Here is a 12,952-nt window from a genome sequence, read left to right as displayed (position 1 = left end):
TGAATTATGCATAGTGCAAATACTTCTTGAAAGTAAAAGAATACAGAGATATAACAGTGTTTATTTATTCATGATACCAAGCAAAGATGTCATGTCTAGTGAGAATGCAGCTTGTTATTCTGAATCTGTTTCTTCAATATCCATTCACACCCGATAACTCGTTCTCATTAAGTATTTCTGTTCCAGGGAAGTGATATTGATGTGGCAGAATTCAATGAAGCCCAATTGCTTATAAAGGTAATTTAGAAAGAATGAGTATATGGGGGGGAGAGAGGGGTTTGGAGCTAGATAATCTTTAAGACCCCTTCTAGGCCAAACTATATTTTATATATTTTGTAGTTCTTTTCTTTTTCTTATTTTTTTTTCTCCTGTTTAAACCTGTGATTGACCATTACATGTTTTCTACCCAATGCCTGGAATTATTAAGTACTGAATTATTTGGGCATCTTTTAGTAGTTAGTGCTTTAAGGTCATATGTGTGCTTTGGTCATGTGTGTGCTTCAGTTACAGTGAAGTGGAAGAGAAGATTTTAAAAAGAGCCAGGATGAAAACTAGATTTATGCAGATAATTCATTATAAGCTCAAAAGTTTATTAAACCTGATTCACAAGCATTTTCAAAAAGGACTTATTTTTCTCAGCTAAAAAACTTAACACACTGTCTTGTTTTTCCTGTAATGCTTATTTTAAAAACCAAGACATTTTTGCTTATTTGTTCTGTAACTTATGGGAGTGTTGTCTCAACATGGGAGTTCTAAAATGCCATCAGCAATGCTTAGCAAATACTTTTGGGGTATTAAAAAAAAATACCCAGAAAATACCCTGGTTTTTTTCCCCCTTGCACAGAAGTTGGAATTTTGTTGGTTACAGCAACATTGAAAATGAAGTGAGGGTGGGGAAAATAAACTAGGGAAAATAAAAAAAATGGCATTACATTTCAAATAGAATAGAATAGAATAAACCAGGTTGGAAGAGACCTTCAAGATCATCGTGTCCAACCTATCATCCAGCATCACCTAATCAACTAAACCATGCAACCAAGCATCCTGTCAAGCCTTGCCCTGAACACCCCCAGTGACGGCGACCCCACCACTTCCTCAGGCAGCCCATTCCAATGTTCCAGTGACGTAGGTTTTCTGTTCTTCAGCAATTGTTTGCACTAAATTGTTTACACTAATTTCTGCTCATAATAATTGTATAATGATAATGAAAAAAATAAAGCACAAGACCTCCCAAAACAACCGAGATGAAAATTAAATGCCCAGTATTAATAACAGAAGCAATGTAGACCTAAGAAGAATAATTCGGGTTTTGTATCTTCACTGAAGCAGGAATATTAATTATGTAAAAGGCAAATATATTATGGGGGGTTTATTTTCCTTGGACAGACAGGAGTGATTGCTTGAACATCTTGCACATTTTAATTGGTTTCTGATAATCTTGAGATTACATTACTGAGAAAGATCCTGTCCTGTACTGGGCTATGTCATTCCTGTTTTTAGTGGTACTGCATGCTCAAAATTTACAAAGTTAGGTTTAATGTCTTATTGTTGTTCCAAAATTACATCCCAGTGTAACATTTGCATGTTTTGAAAAAGTTTGTTCTGATGATTTGTCAACTTTGCTCCAGGTTCGAAAGCAACAGCAGAATGAAGACCTTATGTTTTTGGAGAAAGTAGAAGATGATGTCCCTAAAGATTTAGAACGCTGCATGCAGGAGCTACAGTTAACACATGCAGAAACAGTGCAGGAACTTGAAAAGACCAGGAATATGTTGATTGTGCAGCACAAAATTAACAAAGATTACCAGGTACTAAACTCTACTCACACTGCAAAATTATCTAATAGTAATGTTTTAATATTTGTGGGGCTGGAACTTGCAATTTCATTGGCATAGCCAGTCTGCGTGTAGGTAATCTAAGACACGGTAAGATGTGCTGTTGCTGAAAGTATTGTTTAAAAAGCATGAGGTCCCAATAACTATAACTTCAGTCTTTTAACTCGCCCTGATCAGAGCCATCAAACCATGGCTTTTTGGGATTATCTCTGACCTCTTATCAGGTCCTCACAGGAAAAACAGTAAGTGTACTTATCAAATAAGCTTCCTTTTCCAGAAGAGTCTGCTTTTACTCTCTCAAGGTAGATTATTGCAGGTCATGTTTTGAATTTTGATCCCATTAACCTGAGTTTAAAATAACAAAATGATTAATGAAAACTATTAGGAACATTGTCCTGAAAGAATAGTTAGTCTGCTTTTCTTAACAATGTTTCTAGATTTTGCTGAAATTTAAACTGATTGCTGTGTTGCGGATTAAAATTTGCTGATGGTTTTATATCGTCTAAATGTTCTTTCCTCAAACCTAAATATATTTGTAGTTGAAAACGTGTGCAGCGTCATTGCTAGCTGGGGTCCTTTTCTCATGCAAATTTGTTTCAGACTGAAGTGGAAGCAGTGACACGAAAGATGGAAAGTCTACAGAAAGACTATGACTTAAAAATGGAGCAGTCTGCCCATCTTCTTGATATTAGAGCTGCACGTATCAGAAAACTGGAAGGTATCTGTCAAGTATTTTCTTCTCTAAATTTGCTCTTCAGTTGAAGCACTTTTCCATTCATAACACTAGTAGAAAGGTCAGTTCATTGGTGGAAAATTGAATTATCCATGTGCTCTTTCATTGTCTAAAACTATAACAGTTAACAATATTCGCAAAGAAATTTGTGCTGCAGCTGTTGCTAAACAAGAAAAAATCACCAAAGTTTGGTATTTTTTTTATTTATTTTTAAAAACAAATTGTACATTTATGGTCAGCCTTCTATTTTGCTGTTCTGTCATTACATAATCACTTTCTGTCTTCCTAAAAATCCCCTACTCAAAGTATGAAATGCCTATGAAATATTTCAACATGACTAATTTGAAATGCTTTTTAATGGTTTCAGTCTGTAAAGGGTGCTTAGAAGCCTTAACTAGGATACATTACAAACCCAACTGTCATAACAGTTTCCATGTTTTGTCTCCCAGCTTGCATCCCCTGTACTGAAGGGCTGCACAATGATTTATGTCCTAAATCTGTATATTGATTTGTTTACCATTTACTGCCTGTGAGGCTGGGCAACCTGTAAAGGTCTTGGCTAATAGCTCTCTCCACAAAACATATTACAGAGGTTAAAAGTCAGATTTATATTTTATTTCCCTAGTGAATTTAGTTCAGCTCTCCAAACTGCATACCTTAAGTCTCTGCCACATTTGCACAGTGGTACTTACTCTGATCTTTGCTTAAGACTTCTGAATTTTTGTTGTTAACTCCCTTGTAACCTGTTATTGTTAGGGGCCCATGTCTATTTTTATTAGAGCAGCTGCATTGTGGAGGCATTTTTGGTGCTAAGTATGCAGTAGATGTGTGAATTAAAATGTGTGATTTCTTGTTTGGTAACATTGTTAATATAATTCAATTATGGGTTGTTGTTTTTTCTCCTCTCTACTCAGTCATTTTTTATATTGCTTTTTAAACAAGACAATCATAATGCAGTTTTATTTTATTTGTTGCAGCCCAACTAAGAGATATTGCCTATGGCACAATACCACATAAATCCAAAGCAGAAATATTGCCAGGTGATCCAGTGGATGAATTTAATGAAACTGTGCAATTAGAAAGAGGAGAGAACCTTTTTGAAATTCACATCAGCAAAGTAATCTTCTCTGCTGGAGCTGTAAACACTTTTGGTGACCATGAACCTGCAACTTTTTGCACTTATGGATTCTATGACTTTGAACTTCAGACAACCCCAGTAGTTTATGGGCACACCCCATCATACAATTTCACTTCTCAGTACTTTGTGCTTGCCGATGACAACTTTTTGCACTACATACAGCAAAACAGTATGACACTGGAAGTTCATCACGCATATGGCATCGACTATGAAACAGTTGCTACATGTGAACTGAAGTTCCATGAAATTTTGGAAACCAGTGGGAAGATCTACAGCACAGCAAACTTAGTTGGTAATTAACATATCAAAACATATTTTGTTCGATGCGGCGTTGTAAGTGAGAATTAAGTAATGTGTGTTTGGCTAACAATAAATTCATGTATTGCTATTTCAAAAGGAAAGCAAAAGTTCACACAACATAGTATTTTGTGCTGGATGTGCAGCATGCTCTTGTGATTATCCCAACAGGTTCAATTTTGCCCATAATGACTGAGGACAAAGATGATGTTAATAATAGTGATCCTGAAGTATATGACATGCTGGAAATGGCATTTAAAAATCTTGTCTGAAAATAGCCAGTGATTCTTTGTCTTCTGTAAAGGTTATTTGCAAAGTGTTGCTACTATGCATGTGAAGAATTTTAATAAAAAAACCAGTATCATCTTAACAGAATTATACAAAAGCATGGCCAATAGTAGTAGAGCAGTATAGTTGATTGCATTGTAGTTGTAAGGCATTGGAGAGGTGCAAATGATGGTGACTGTAGTTAATATTTAAGTAATACAATCTATGGGAGAGCTGGTTTAGGTTTTGGGGGGATTTTTCTTTTCAATTTCATTTATTTTAAAATAATTTTAGGATGTCCTGGTGAGGCCTTTTTTAAGAAGTAATTAATATTCTGTGCTGCTTGCATCTGGTTTTAGAAGTATTTTGTCAGATCAGTATATTCAGAGGCCTCTAACTGCCCACTTTTGTCAAAGATCTGGTTTGTTAAAGTGGTAATTTTGCCTGTAGTTTAAACCACGTACCCCTTACGTGGGACATGTATAACTGCTGAAATACAAAACTTACTTGCCTTAATAATAATAATGTTCAAATAATGAACTTGACTCTGTGTCTTGGACAGTAAATACTGCAGATTCCAATATGCAAAAATGGTCACCTTTCAGTTTCAGATCATAGATGTAGGGCCAGAGGAGCTGTTGTTCCTGTTTCTAGTATGAACCACACATTGCAAGCCACAAACACTGTCACACTGCATAGTCACAGGAGAACTGATCTTTGATTTGTGATGTTTCCTAGCTTTTGACTTAAGTACTTGAATGCTGAAAAGAAAATTGATGCAATTCTCAATGTATTTGTTCCTTAGGAATCAAAGGAAATGTTCAAAATTACGGCACTGTAGAATACTGGATCAGATTAAGAGTTCCTATGGATCAAGCTATTAGACTCTACAAAGAGAGGTCAAAGGCTCTGGGGTATATAACATCCAGTTTTAGGGAACATGAACAACGATCCCAGGTGTGTTTGGTTTTGTACTCCATAGTTTTGTTCATCATTAGCATATTTGAAATCATTCTGTTTAGTTAACCTATAAGCACCAGATTTTCTTAATACATTCTTCTAATACAATATTCACAAATGTTAAACCAGTTGGGTTTCAGATCAGTGTAATGGGTGAAGCAATTGTTCAGAAAAGTCTCTTACGTTCTCAGTGTTTGAGTATTATGAGACTATTTCCCGGTTTGTTGGGTTGTTTTTTTCCCTAGATGGATAATGAGAATTTTCATAATACAAAGCACTGTATTTAAGTAAGTCACAGACAGGAAAAGAGGGCACTTTCAGACATCTTCATCAACTGCTTGAGAAATCAAAACACTCAGGTTGAAATGCCTAAGTTTAAAACACTTCAGAGTTTTTAATTGGCCAGGGGTGTTTTTTTTAATCTATTGCTCTTTCAATGATTGTATGTCAGGAGTAACTTTAGTCTTTTATATTATTCCATAATGAAAATTTATATTGTACTAGAATCTCAGTGGATTCCATGAGGTAATCTGAGAAGTATGTTTAGAGTTTAAGGTCAGTAAAGGTCTTTTCAATAACTTGGTGTTTGATAACATTGTAACTTTTGCTTTAAATCTAATTTTTAAAAGAATCAAAGGTATTTTCAGCTAACTCACAAAATCTGGTTGGTTTTAAATGCCAAAATCTGTTACTTCATTTTCTCTATTTTTTATTATCTTTTTTCTGACCTTGTTGTCAATCCAAACACAGTTGAAAGGTGAGGCACGTGGAACAGGGCACTTTGTTGTAGTTATTGTAAAGCTGCAAATTCAAACATGGAGACTGAAATATGCTGATTATATGGGAGAAAATGCAACAGGAAAATGGCAGAAATGAAGAACAGCTTTTACAGAACTGTTGTTTAAAACACAACAGTTTTCAGAAATGTTTCATGGCAGAAATCATGGCTATAGCAGATGGTTACATTATGTTAAGGGTTCTGTCAATCTGCAGCTGGAAAAGTAGCTTCAGTTGTGTGTTCCAAAATTTAAGCTTTGAGTAGTTAGACATGCATATAAAATTTTCTGTCCTGTGTAGTGGCAGAAATCATGGAAGCATGAACTGCTACAAATTATTTTCTTCCCGTTGTGAAGGTAGCTAGAAATTGTACTCCTAAGGTTGCATATTAAGGACTTCAACTATCATGTTTGGTTTTCTCATTAGCTGTTTCACCCTGTACTCTTCATTCTAAATATTTAACATTTTGTCACACAAAATCAAATTGCTATATTTCTCCATATACCAGAAGACAGAACTCTGGCTTCCACAAGCAAGATAATTGTGTACAATGAATGACAATAGCTGTGTCATATTTAAGGATTTTGAAGAGATCAGTATAGATGAGGGTTTCTCATTTGAGATGGTCATGTTATTGATTTTCTTATTCTTTAATTTTTATTAAAATTAATTTCCCAGTGTGCCAGTTACATGTTTCACAGTTATGTACAAGCTATGCTGATAGCTCAGCACTGGGTCAAGGATTGGGCTGGATGATCTTTGAGGTCTCATCCAACCAGATGTAGTCTGTGATTCTGTAATTTTAAAAGATTGTGATATCGAGGTTTTTAATTTACTTCAAACATTTATTAGTCCTCTTCACATGCTGATTTCTGATTTTTGTTAACTGTTTATGTAAGAAAAGGTTTTGGAGCAAGGAAAAAACCCACCAAATCTGCAGTGCAATTTTAGTTGTTGAAAAGTACATATATAAAAGGGATTAGAGTTATAAAATTTCTTGATGCAGGATTGCTGTCAAGGTCAGAATCTTTAAAGTGGCTCTAGATATGAATCATTCCTAAAACTGATCTTTTACTGCTTTGTAGATAATCAAATGACAAGTAGATCATAAAACTTCAGAAGAATAAAGCAAACAATCACAGGCCTTGAAAGCATTAACCTCTTATTTCCTTATACTAATAACCCAAGAAGGATGTCATTGAACAAGTAATATTTTGACATATAAAATTAAGCAGTAGTTGGAGTGTCATTGAAATAATCAGTTATTTGTTCTATTTATATAGTTCTTAGAGTTCACCAGCATAAGAATTCTAATGGTTTTAATTTAACTTCTTTATTTCAAGCAGCAGATACTCAGAACTGCCCAAGTCAGCACTTCAACAGATGGCAATTTCAATGAACTCCACATTACAGTAAAATGTTGTAACAATCTACGAGCCCGAAAAAAACATCTTCAGCCAAATCCTTATGTTGTCTACAAGTTCTTTGATTTTGCAGACCATGATACTCCCATCATTTCTAGCAGCAGCAACCCACAAATAGATGACCATATGTGTTTCCAAGTGCCCGTGAATGCAGATTTAGACCGATACCTAAAATCCGAATCCGTAACCTTTTACGTATTTGATGATGGTGAAACGGAAGAAGGTGCTTATGTAGGAAAAGCCAGCGTGCCTCTTATTTCTTTAGCACATGACAGATCTATCTCAGGTAAGAATTAGACCTCTTTAAACATAATAAAATCTTTAGGTCCTGTTTCGTATCTCTTTAAAGTTCTTTATGAACCAAATGCAAGAAAGTCTCAGCAGAGGGATCTGGACAGGCTGGATTCATGGACCAAGGTCATTTCTTTGTGAGGTTTAATGAGGCCAGGTGCCAGGTCCTGCACAACAGCCCCATGCAATGCTTACAGACTTTGGGGCAGAGTGGCTGTAAAGCTGTTTTTCAGTCTCTTCTATGTGCAGTGCTCCAATGTCCTGAAGCTAAAGAATGTCAGTGTCTCACTTGTGCTGTAGAGGCCAAAATTGGACAAGGAATTGCAGATGCCATCTCATTGGTGTTGAAGAGACAAGATATAAAACTTCTCTGGACCTGCTTGACTGCATTCTTATTAGTACAGGCCAGGGTGCATCTGACATTCTTTACTGCAAAGGCACAGCGTGGCTGGCTTATTTTTTTTAATATATTTCATCAAGCAGGACCAACTCTTTTTGTCTGAAAGGTTGTTTGTGGCCTGTCAGCCCCCAGCTAGTACTGCTACGTGGGGCTATTCCTGGGCTGATGCAGGACTTGGCATTTGCTCTTTTTGAACCTCATGAGGTTTCCATCAGATCATTTTTCTACCTTGAACAGCAGCCCTGCCTTCAGGGCTTCCCAGAAGTTGATATCAGTTAGTAATTTATTATGATGTTTATAATACAAAAGCTGCTTAATTATTATTTCATTAACAACTACAAGACATTGAGGAAAGTTTTAAAATCTGATTCTATAATTATTCCATATAAATGGACAATATAAAATTTGCAAGTGAATTTAGGATGTTTCTTCAACAAAGGTTTATCAACTTGCAGATTTTGAAACCCCTTAAATTCTCTTTGACAAGAATTAATGTTAGTAAAACACAGAAATGTTTTAGTTAGATCTTTTGAAAGATTTCAATAAAAATTAGTATCTGGTATTGGAATATCTGAGAAACCTACAGGGCACCTTGAAGGAATGCAGTGATTCAGTACCTACTAAATCCTGTATTTCAGGATGCCCACAGTGTTATATTGGATTCATTTTGATGTATAAAACAGAATGTGTTGACATAGCTTCCAGAATGAGTACTGTTAAGTTACTTAATCCCTGGATCCCATTCAGGTTTGCATTGCATTTTCTTGTATGTATGTAGAATAAGATAATTTAGATAAGATTTGCATTTTGCTTTCAGGTACTTTTGAACTAACAGATTCTGAAAGACGTGCTGCTGGCACCATCACAGTTGAATTAAAATGGAATTTTGTCTACCTACCACCAAGTGGATTGGCAATGGCTACAGATTTAGCAAATTTAATTCAAAATGAGAAATCAATGGCAATTAAATTACCAGCGGAGGAAAAAACCCAGACTCCAGCCCTGTTGCCTTCTTTTACTTCATCACTGACAGTGAGTAATGTAACAGATTCACAGAAGTTAAGAGATATAGAAGACCTATTACAGCAGGTCATTTAGCTCTTCTCTGAGGACCAGGTTTTGTCCTTACTGCAAAACAATGCGTAGTACAAATACTTCATATAATCATCATCTTTGACTTCCAAAGAAAGTGAAATCTTTCTTTTATCCAAAACTTTTAAACTCTTTTATAATGGTGGATAGCTGCTTAGCAAAAGGGTGGAGAGGAAGAGGAAGATAAATAACAAATACTAAATGCCTTCTCTATACATTTAGTGCTTATTAATTCTCTCCAATGTAGATGTCCTACATGAAATGTAGTTACATGCTTGTGCAACTTCAGGACTACAGTTGCAATTTAAGACAGTCATGAAATGACTGAAATATTTCTGGATCATTTTGTTAATTTTACAAGTATTGTCAGTCTCTTCCCTGTGTTAAAATTCTCCAGAGGAAGTAGCATGAGGAAAGGTGCCAAAGATAAGATAAGCCTACAGAACAAGAAAATAAATCAAGCATTCCATAAAGAGTAATAATAAATCATTCTGTCACACACATGATTCCACTGGCTTCAGTTCTACGCCTGCTCCTTGCCTGGAGCTCAAATTGCATTACATACATGTTCTGTGAGTCTTACACCCATTTGTGGATGAATTCTGAACAGTATCTTGAACCTTATTTAAGCAACATCTACATAATTTTTCCTGGTTAGAATTTAATTTAGTCCAGTTGGATTTGGCTTTGAGAAAAATGAGGGTCCCTCAAAATTTACTGTAAAATAAGATGGTTAGAACATGTCAATGACTGGTCTTCAGCTATACTGTTTATTGCTTTATTACAGAAACCAACACCCAAACCAAGGCAGCGTGCAGCTCAACCAGACAAGAAAGTATCTTTTCAGGATCTTACTACAATACAGGTGGCAGTAAGTTTTGTTTTGCTCATGCATGTTGAAGCAAGAAAGACTGCTTACATTTCAGTATGGACAACTTCTAGAACTAATAATCTAAAAGACTCTGTTTTAGCCACACAAGACTAATGTCCCAGGCAATGACCAGTAGCATAGTATTGCATATAGGTGGAGGACACAATACTGGAATATTTGTGTGGCTCCCTCAGAATTGCTTGCTATCCTCCACAGTTTAGAAACTTCAGCTACTGCAGATATAGGGCATATTCCAAGAGGAGAAATCAACCATCTCTGCACTGTTTCCCATTGCTCTGGGTTATTAAAGTATCTTTGTACATTGTATCACTTGCACAAACAGAAACATCTCTACAGAAACCAGCTTGATCCAAACAGATCCTGTGTGTTGAGCTACTGAGATACATGCTTCAACACAATTCAGTCACCTCTTAAACAAAGTTTATCAGCTGAGATTACAGACACTGTGAGGACAATTAACTCTTCTGAACTTGGGGCGCACTATCATGTGTACGTCCTTCCAGACTCTAGGAATCTCTACATGAAGTAATTTAAGCATATCTGCTCTACGATGTAAATTTTCATTTGACCTTAAATAATCTGCCTTCAGAAAACTAATAATAGGCTTTAGTTACTCTTGTAATTAAATCCAGTAAGTTAAGGTAAGGTATTTTAACAGCTAATTATAAAAGATTATGAGTATTGTCAGTTAATAATAGGTTACATTGATTAAAAAATAGCTGTGATGGGTGTTTTTATTAGTAAATGCCTTGATTGCATTTTATTTTTGAAATGTTAACATCAGGTTCTTCTGCTTCTCTTTCATTTACCATGACTAGAACTTTGTTTTGAGCCATTCAGTCTAGACTGGAAATAAGAATGATGAAGTCAATCTCTTGTTTTGTTTGTTTTTAAAAAGGAGCAAATAGTGGTGAAATGAAATGTTTTGGGGCTTAGGGAAAACTGTAATGTTAGCCATGTAGTTTTACACACAACATATCTTCAGCTGTCCAAGTAGTAACATCTCCAAGTGTGACGTTTTTTCACAAACCAAGATTTTCCAAGGGAGACAGCTAGCTACTTTGTCTCCAGAACAAGTTTTCAATACTGGATGAGCAGCTGCCCTTGTTTTAAAAAACAAGCCTCATTGTGTACTCTTAGAACTAAGTAGTCAAATAGGTGGGCCTTCTCTGATGTCTCAGTTTCATGGTGATATGGCAAGAGTGTCCATGCTAAAGAATTAGAAGTTCAACACATGAAAACATGCTTCATTTTCCTGTTCATCCTTTCACTAGCAGAGAAACTAGTCTTCTGATGTTAGTGTGACGCGTGCCAAAGCAAATAGTTGATTTGGAAAAGGAAACTCACTGAAAATTGGGATGAATGATTTGACTTGTCCAAACCACTTTTAAGAATTATTCGCCTTCATAGGTAGAAACCATAGCAGAGGACAGAAGCAGTAAGGCTAATACAAGGTAGAAAAAGAGGACATAATTTCCAGCCCAACTGCTTCTCCATCAGTAAATTTATACCTACTTTTGTCTGTTAATTGTCTGTTATGTATTAAACACTTCCCTTTATTTTACCCATAACTTAGGACTCTGTTGTTGAAAATAATATGGAGCTTGCAGAGAAGAGGAAGGCTTCAGAAATTCCAGGTGTTTCAGAGGTATGAGATTATTCGAGTTTTGCATTTTTATATAATATATTACCTTTGAATTCCGTGTGTATGCTATTTCTTCTTTCAAGCTTTGAAAAATCAAATTACAGTAAAGGAAGATCTCAAAAACTTCTCAGAAATACAAAAAAAAATAAAGTCAATCTGTGTGATAAGAAATGTTTTTGTGGCCACTGAAAAGGAAGGAATGTCTACACTTACTTCCTTCTATGTTTGCATAAAAATGTGTCTCCCCTCTAAAAATTACTACTATATAACAAGGATAAGATAAAGAAGAAATGGAATAACTCTGGGATATATTTAAATACTTAGCATGTCAAAGAGAAGAAAAGTATTAAATATTGTAGTTTGTAATGATCCAAGTGCTTATGAAAGTTGAGGCAGATTGGCCCATTGTAGTTTCTAGTGGTGAACGCAACATTTAACCACTGGCTCTTATTTATATTCCTTTAATTTTCCAACTTAAGCAAAGCCCTAAGTGAGCTCTAGAGAAGTCTCCTTTCCACCATATCAGGTGGTAATTGCCTGAAAAATTTAACCACAAAATGCAACTCTGTCACCGAAGGAGTTATAAAGGAGGGTCAAACGTCATCTAAAAGACAGTGGTTATAATACATCATCTGTGCCAGTGCACAGTGCACATAAGAGACATAAAATGAGTTTTAGTTGATTAGGTGGGTTGGATTGGTTGATGGGTTGGACGCAATGGCCTTGAAGGTCTCTTCCAACCTAGTTTATCCTATGTATTCTATGTGACTTTGAAACTGCAAGGAAAACCCTTACTTGTAGAATAAGGCTCTTCAGTGTTTGTTACTATTGCTTTGTGTGGCTCCAAATGTGGCAGAACAGACATAGCTCTTGGTGTCCAGTTTTGGAAAAATTGGATGTTCTGTGGACATCTGAAAGCTGTCTCATGGATTCTGAGGGTGGGAGGTGAAGCATCAATGTCCTTGTGGAAGAGAAGAATTCTCCTAGAGAATTGTTTTATAAATGTGTAGATCTCCAGCAATTTCCATGGAAGATGCCATCTCTGTAATGTTGCATGCACCGATGCTTTATCCTGCCTGTGGTGTGGCTCAGTTGGTAGCACATAAGACCCTTAATGGGAAGCTTGTGAGTTCAAGCCTGCAGTGGGCACTATTGTCCTCCCTACTCTAGTCATGGGGTCTGTGGTGACAGGTTGGACTCG

At 35.9% G+C, this 12,952-nt stretch overlaps 1 protein-coding gene across 3 annotated transcripts in view; it reads left to right on the top strand.

The window, feature by feature from the left end:
- RPGRIP1L (RPGRIP1 like) overlaps positions 1-12,952 on the top strand; it is a 69,005-nt gene that overhangs the window by 27,288 nt on the left and 28,765 nt on the right. Inside the window, exons 13-21 of one of the 3 annotated variants that reach the window (XM_054169974.1) lie at positions 187-237; positions 1,629-1,808; positions 2,436-2,553; positions 3,546-3,998; positions 5,076-5,227; positions 7,354-7,717; positions 8,940-9,154; positions 10,002-10,079; positions 11,683-11,754. In XM_054169974.1, coding sequence (XP_054025949.1) covers positions 187-237; positions 1,629-1,808; positions 2,436-2,553; positions 3,546-3,998; positions 5,076-5,227; positions 7,354-7,717; positions 8,940-9,154; positions 10,002-10,079; positions 11,683-11,754 — 1,683 coding nt within the window. Of the gene's footprint in view, positions 1-186; positions 238-1,628; positions 1,809-2,435; positions 2,554-3,545; positions 3,999-5,075; positions 5,228-7,353; positions 7,718-8,939; positions 9,155-10,001; positions 10,086-11,682; positions 11,755-12,952 lie in introns of those variants that run through there. The other 2 variants (XM_054169973.1, XM_054169975.1) reach the window with 2 other exon arrangements.

The sequence above is a fragment of the Dryobates pubescens genome, chromosome 19 (assembly GCF_014839835.1).
Source record: "Dryobates pubescens isolate bDryPub1 chromosome 19, bDryPub1.pri, whole genome shotgun sequence".
NCBI lineage: Eukaryota > Metazoa > Chordata > Aves > Piciformes > Picidae > Dryobates > Dryobates pubescens.
The sequence above is the reverse complement of the archived record's forward strand: the minus strand, read 5'-3'. Positions and strand labels throughout refer to the sequence as shown.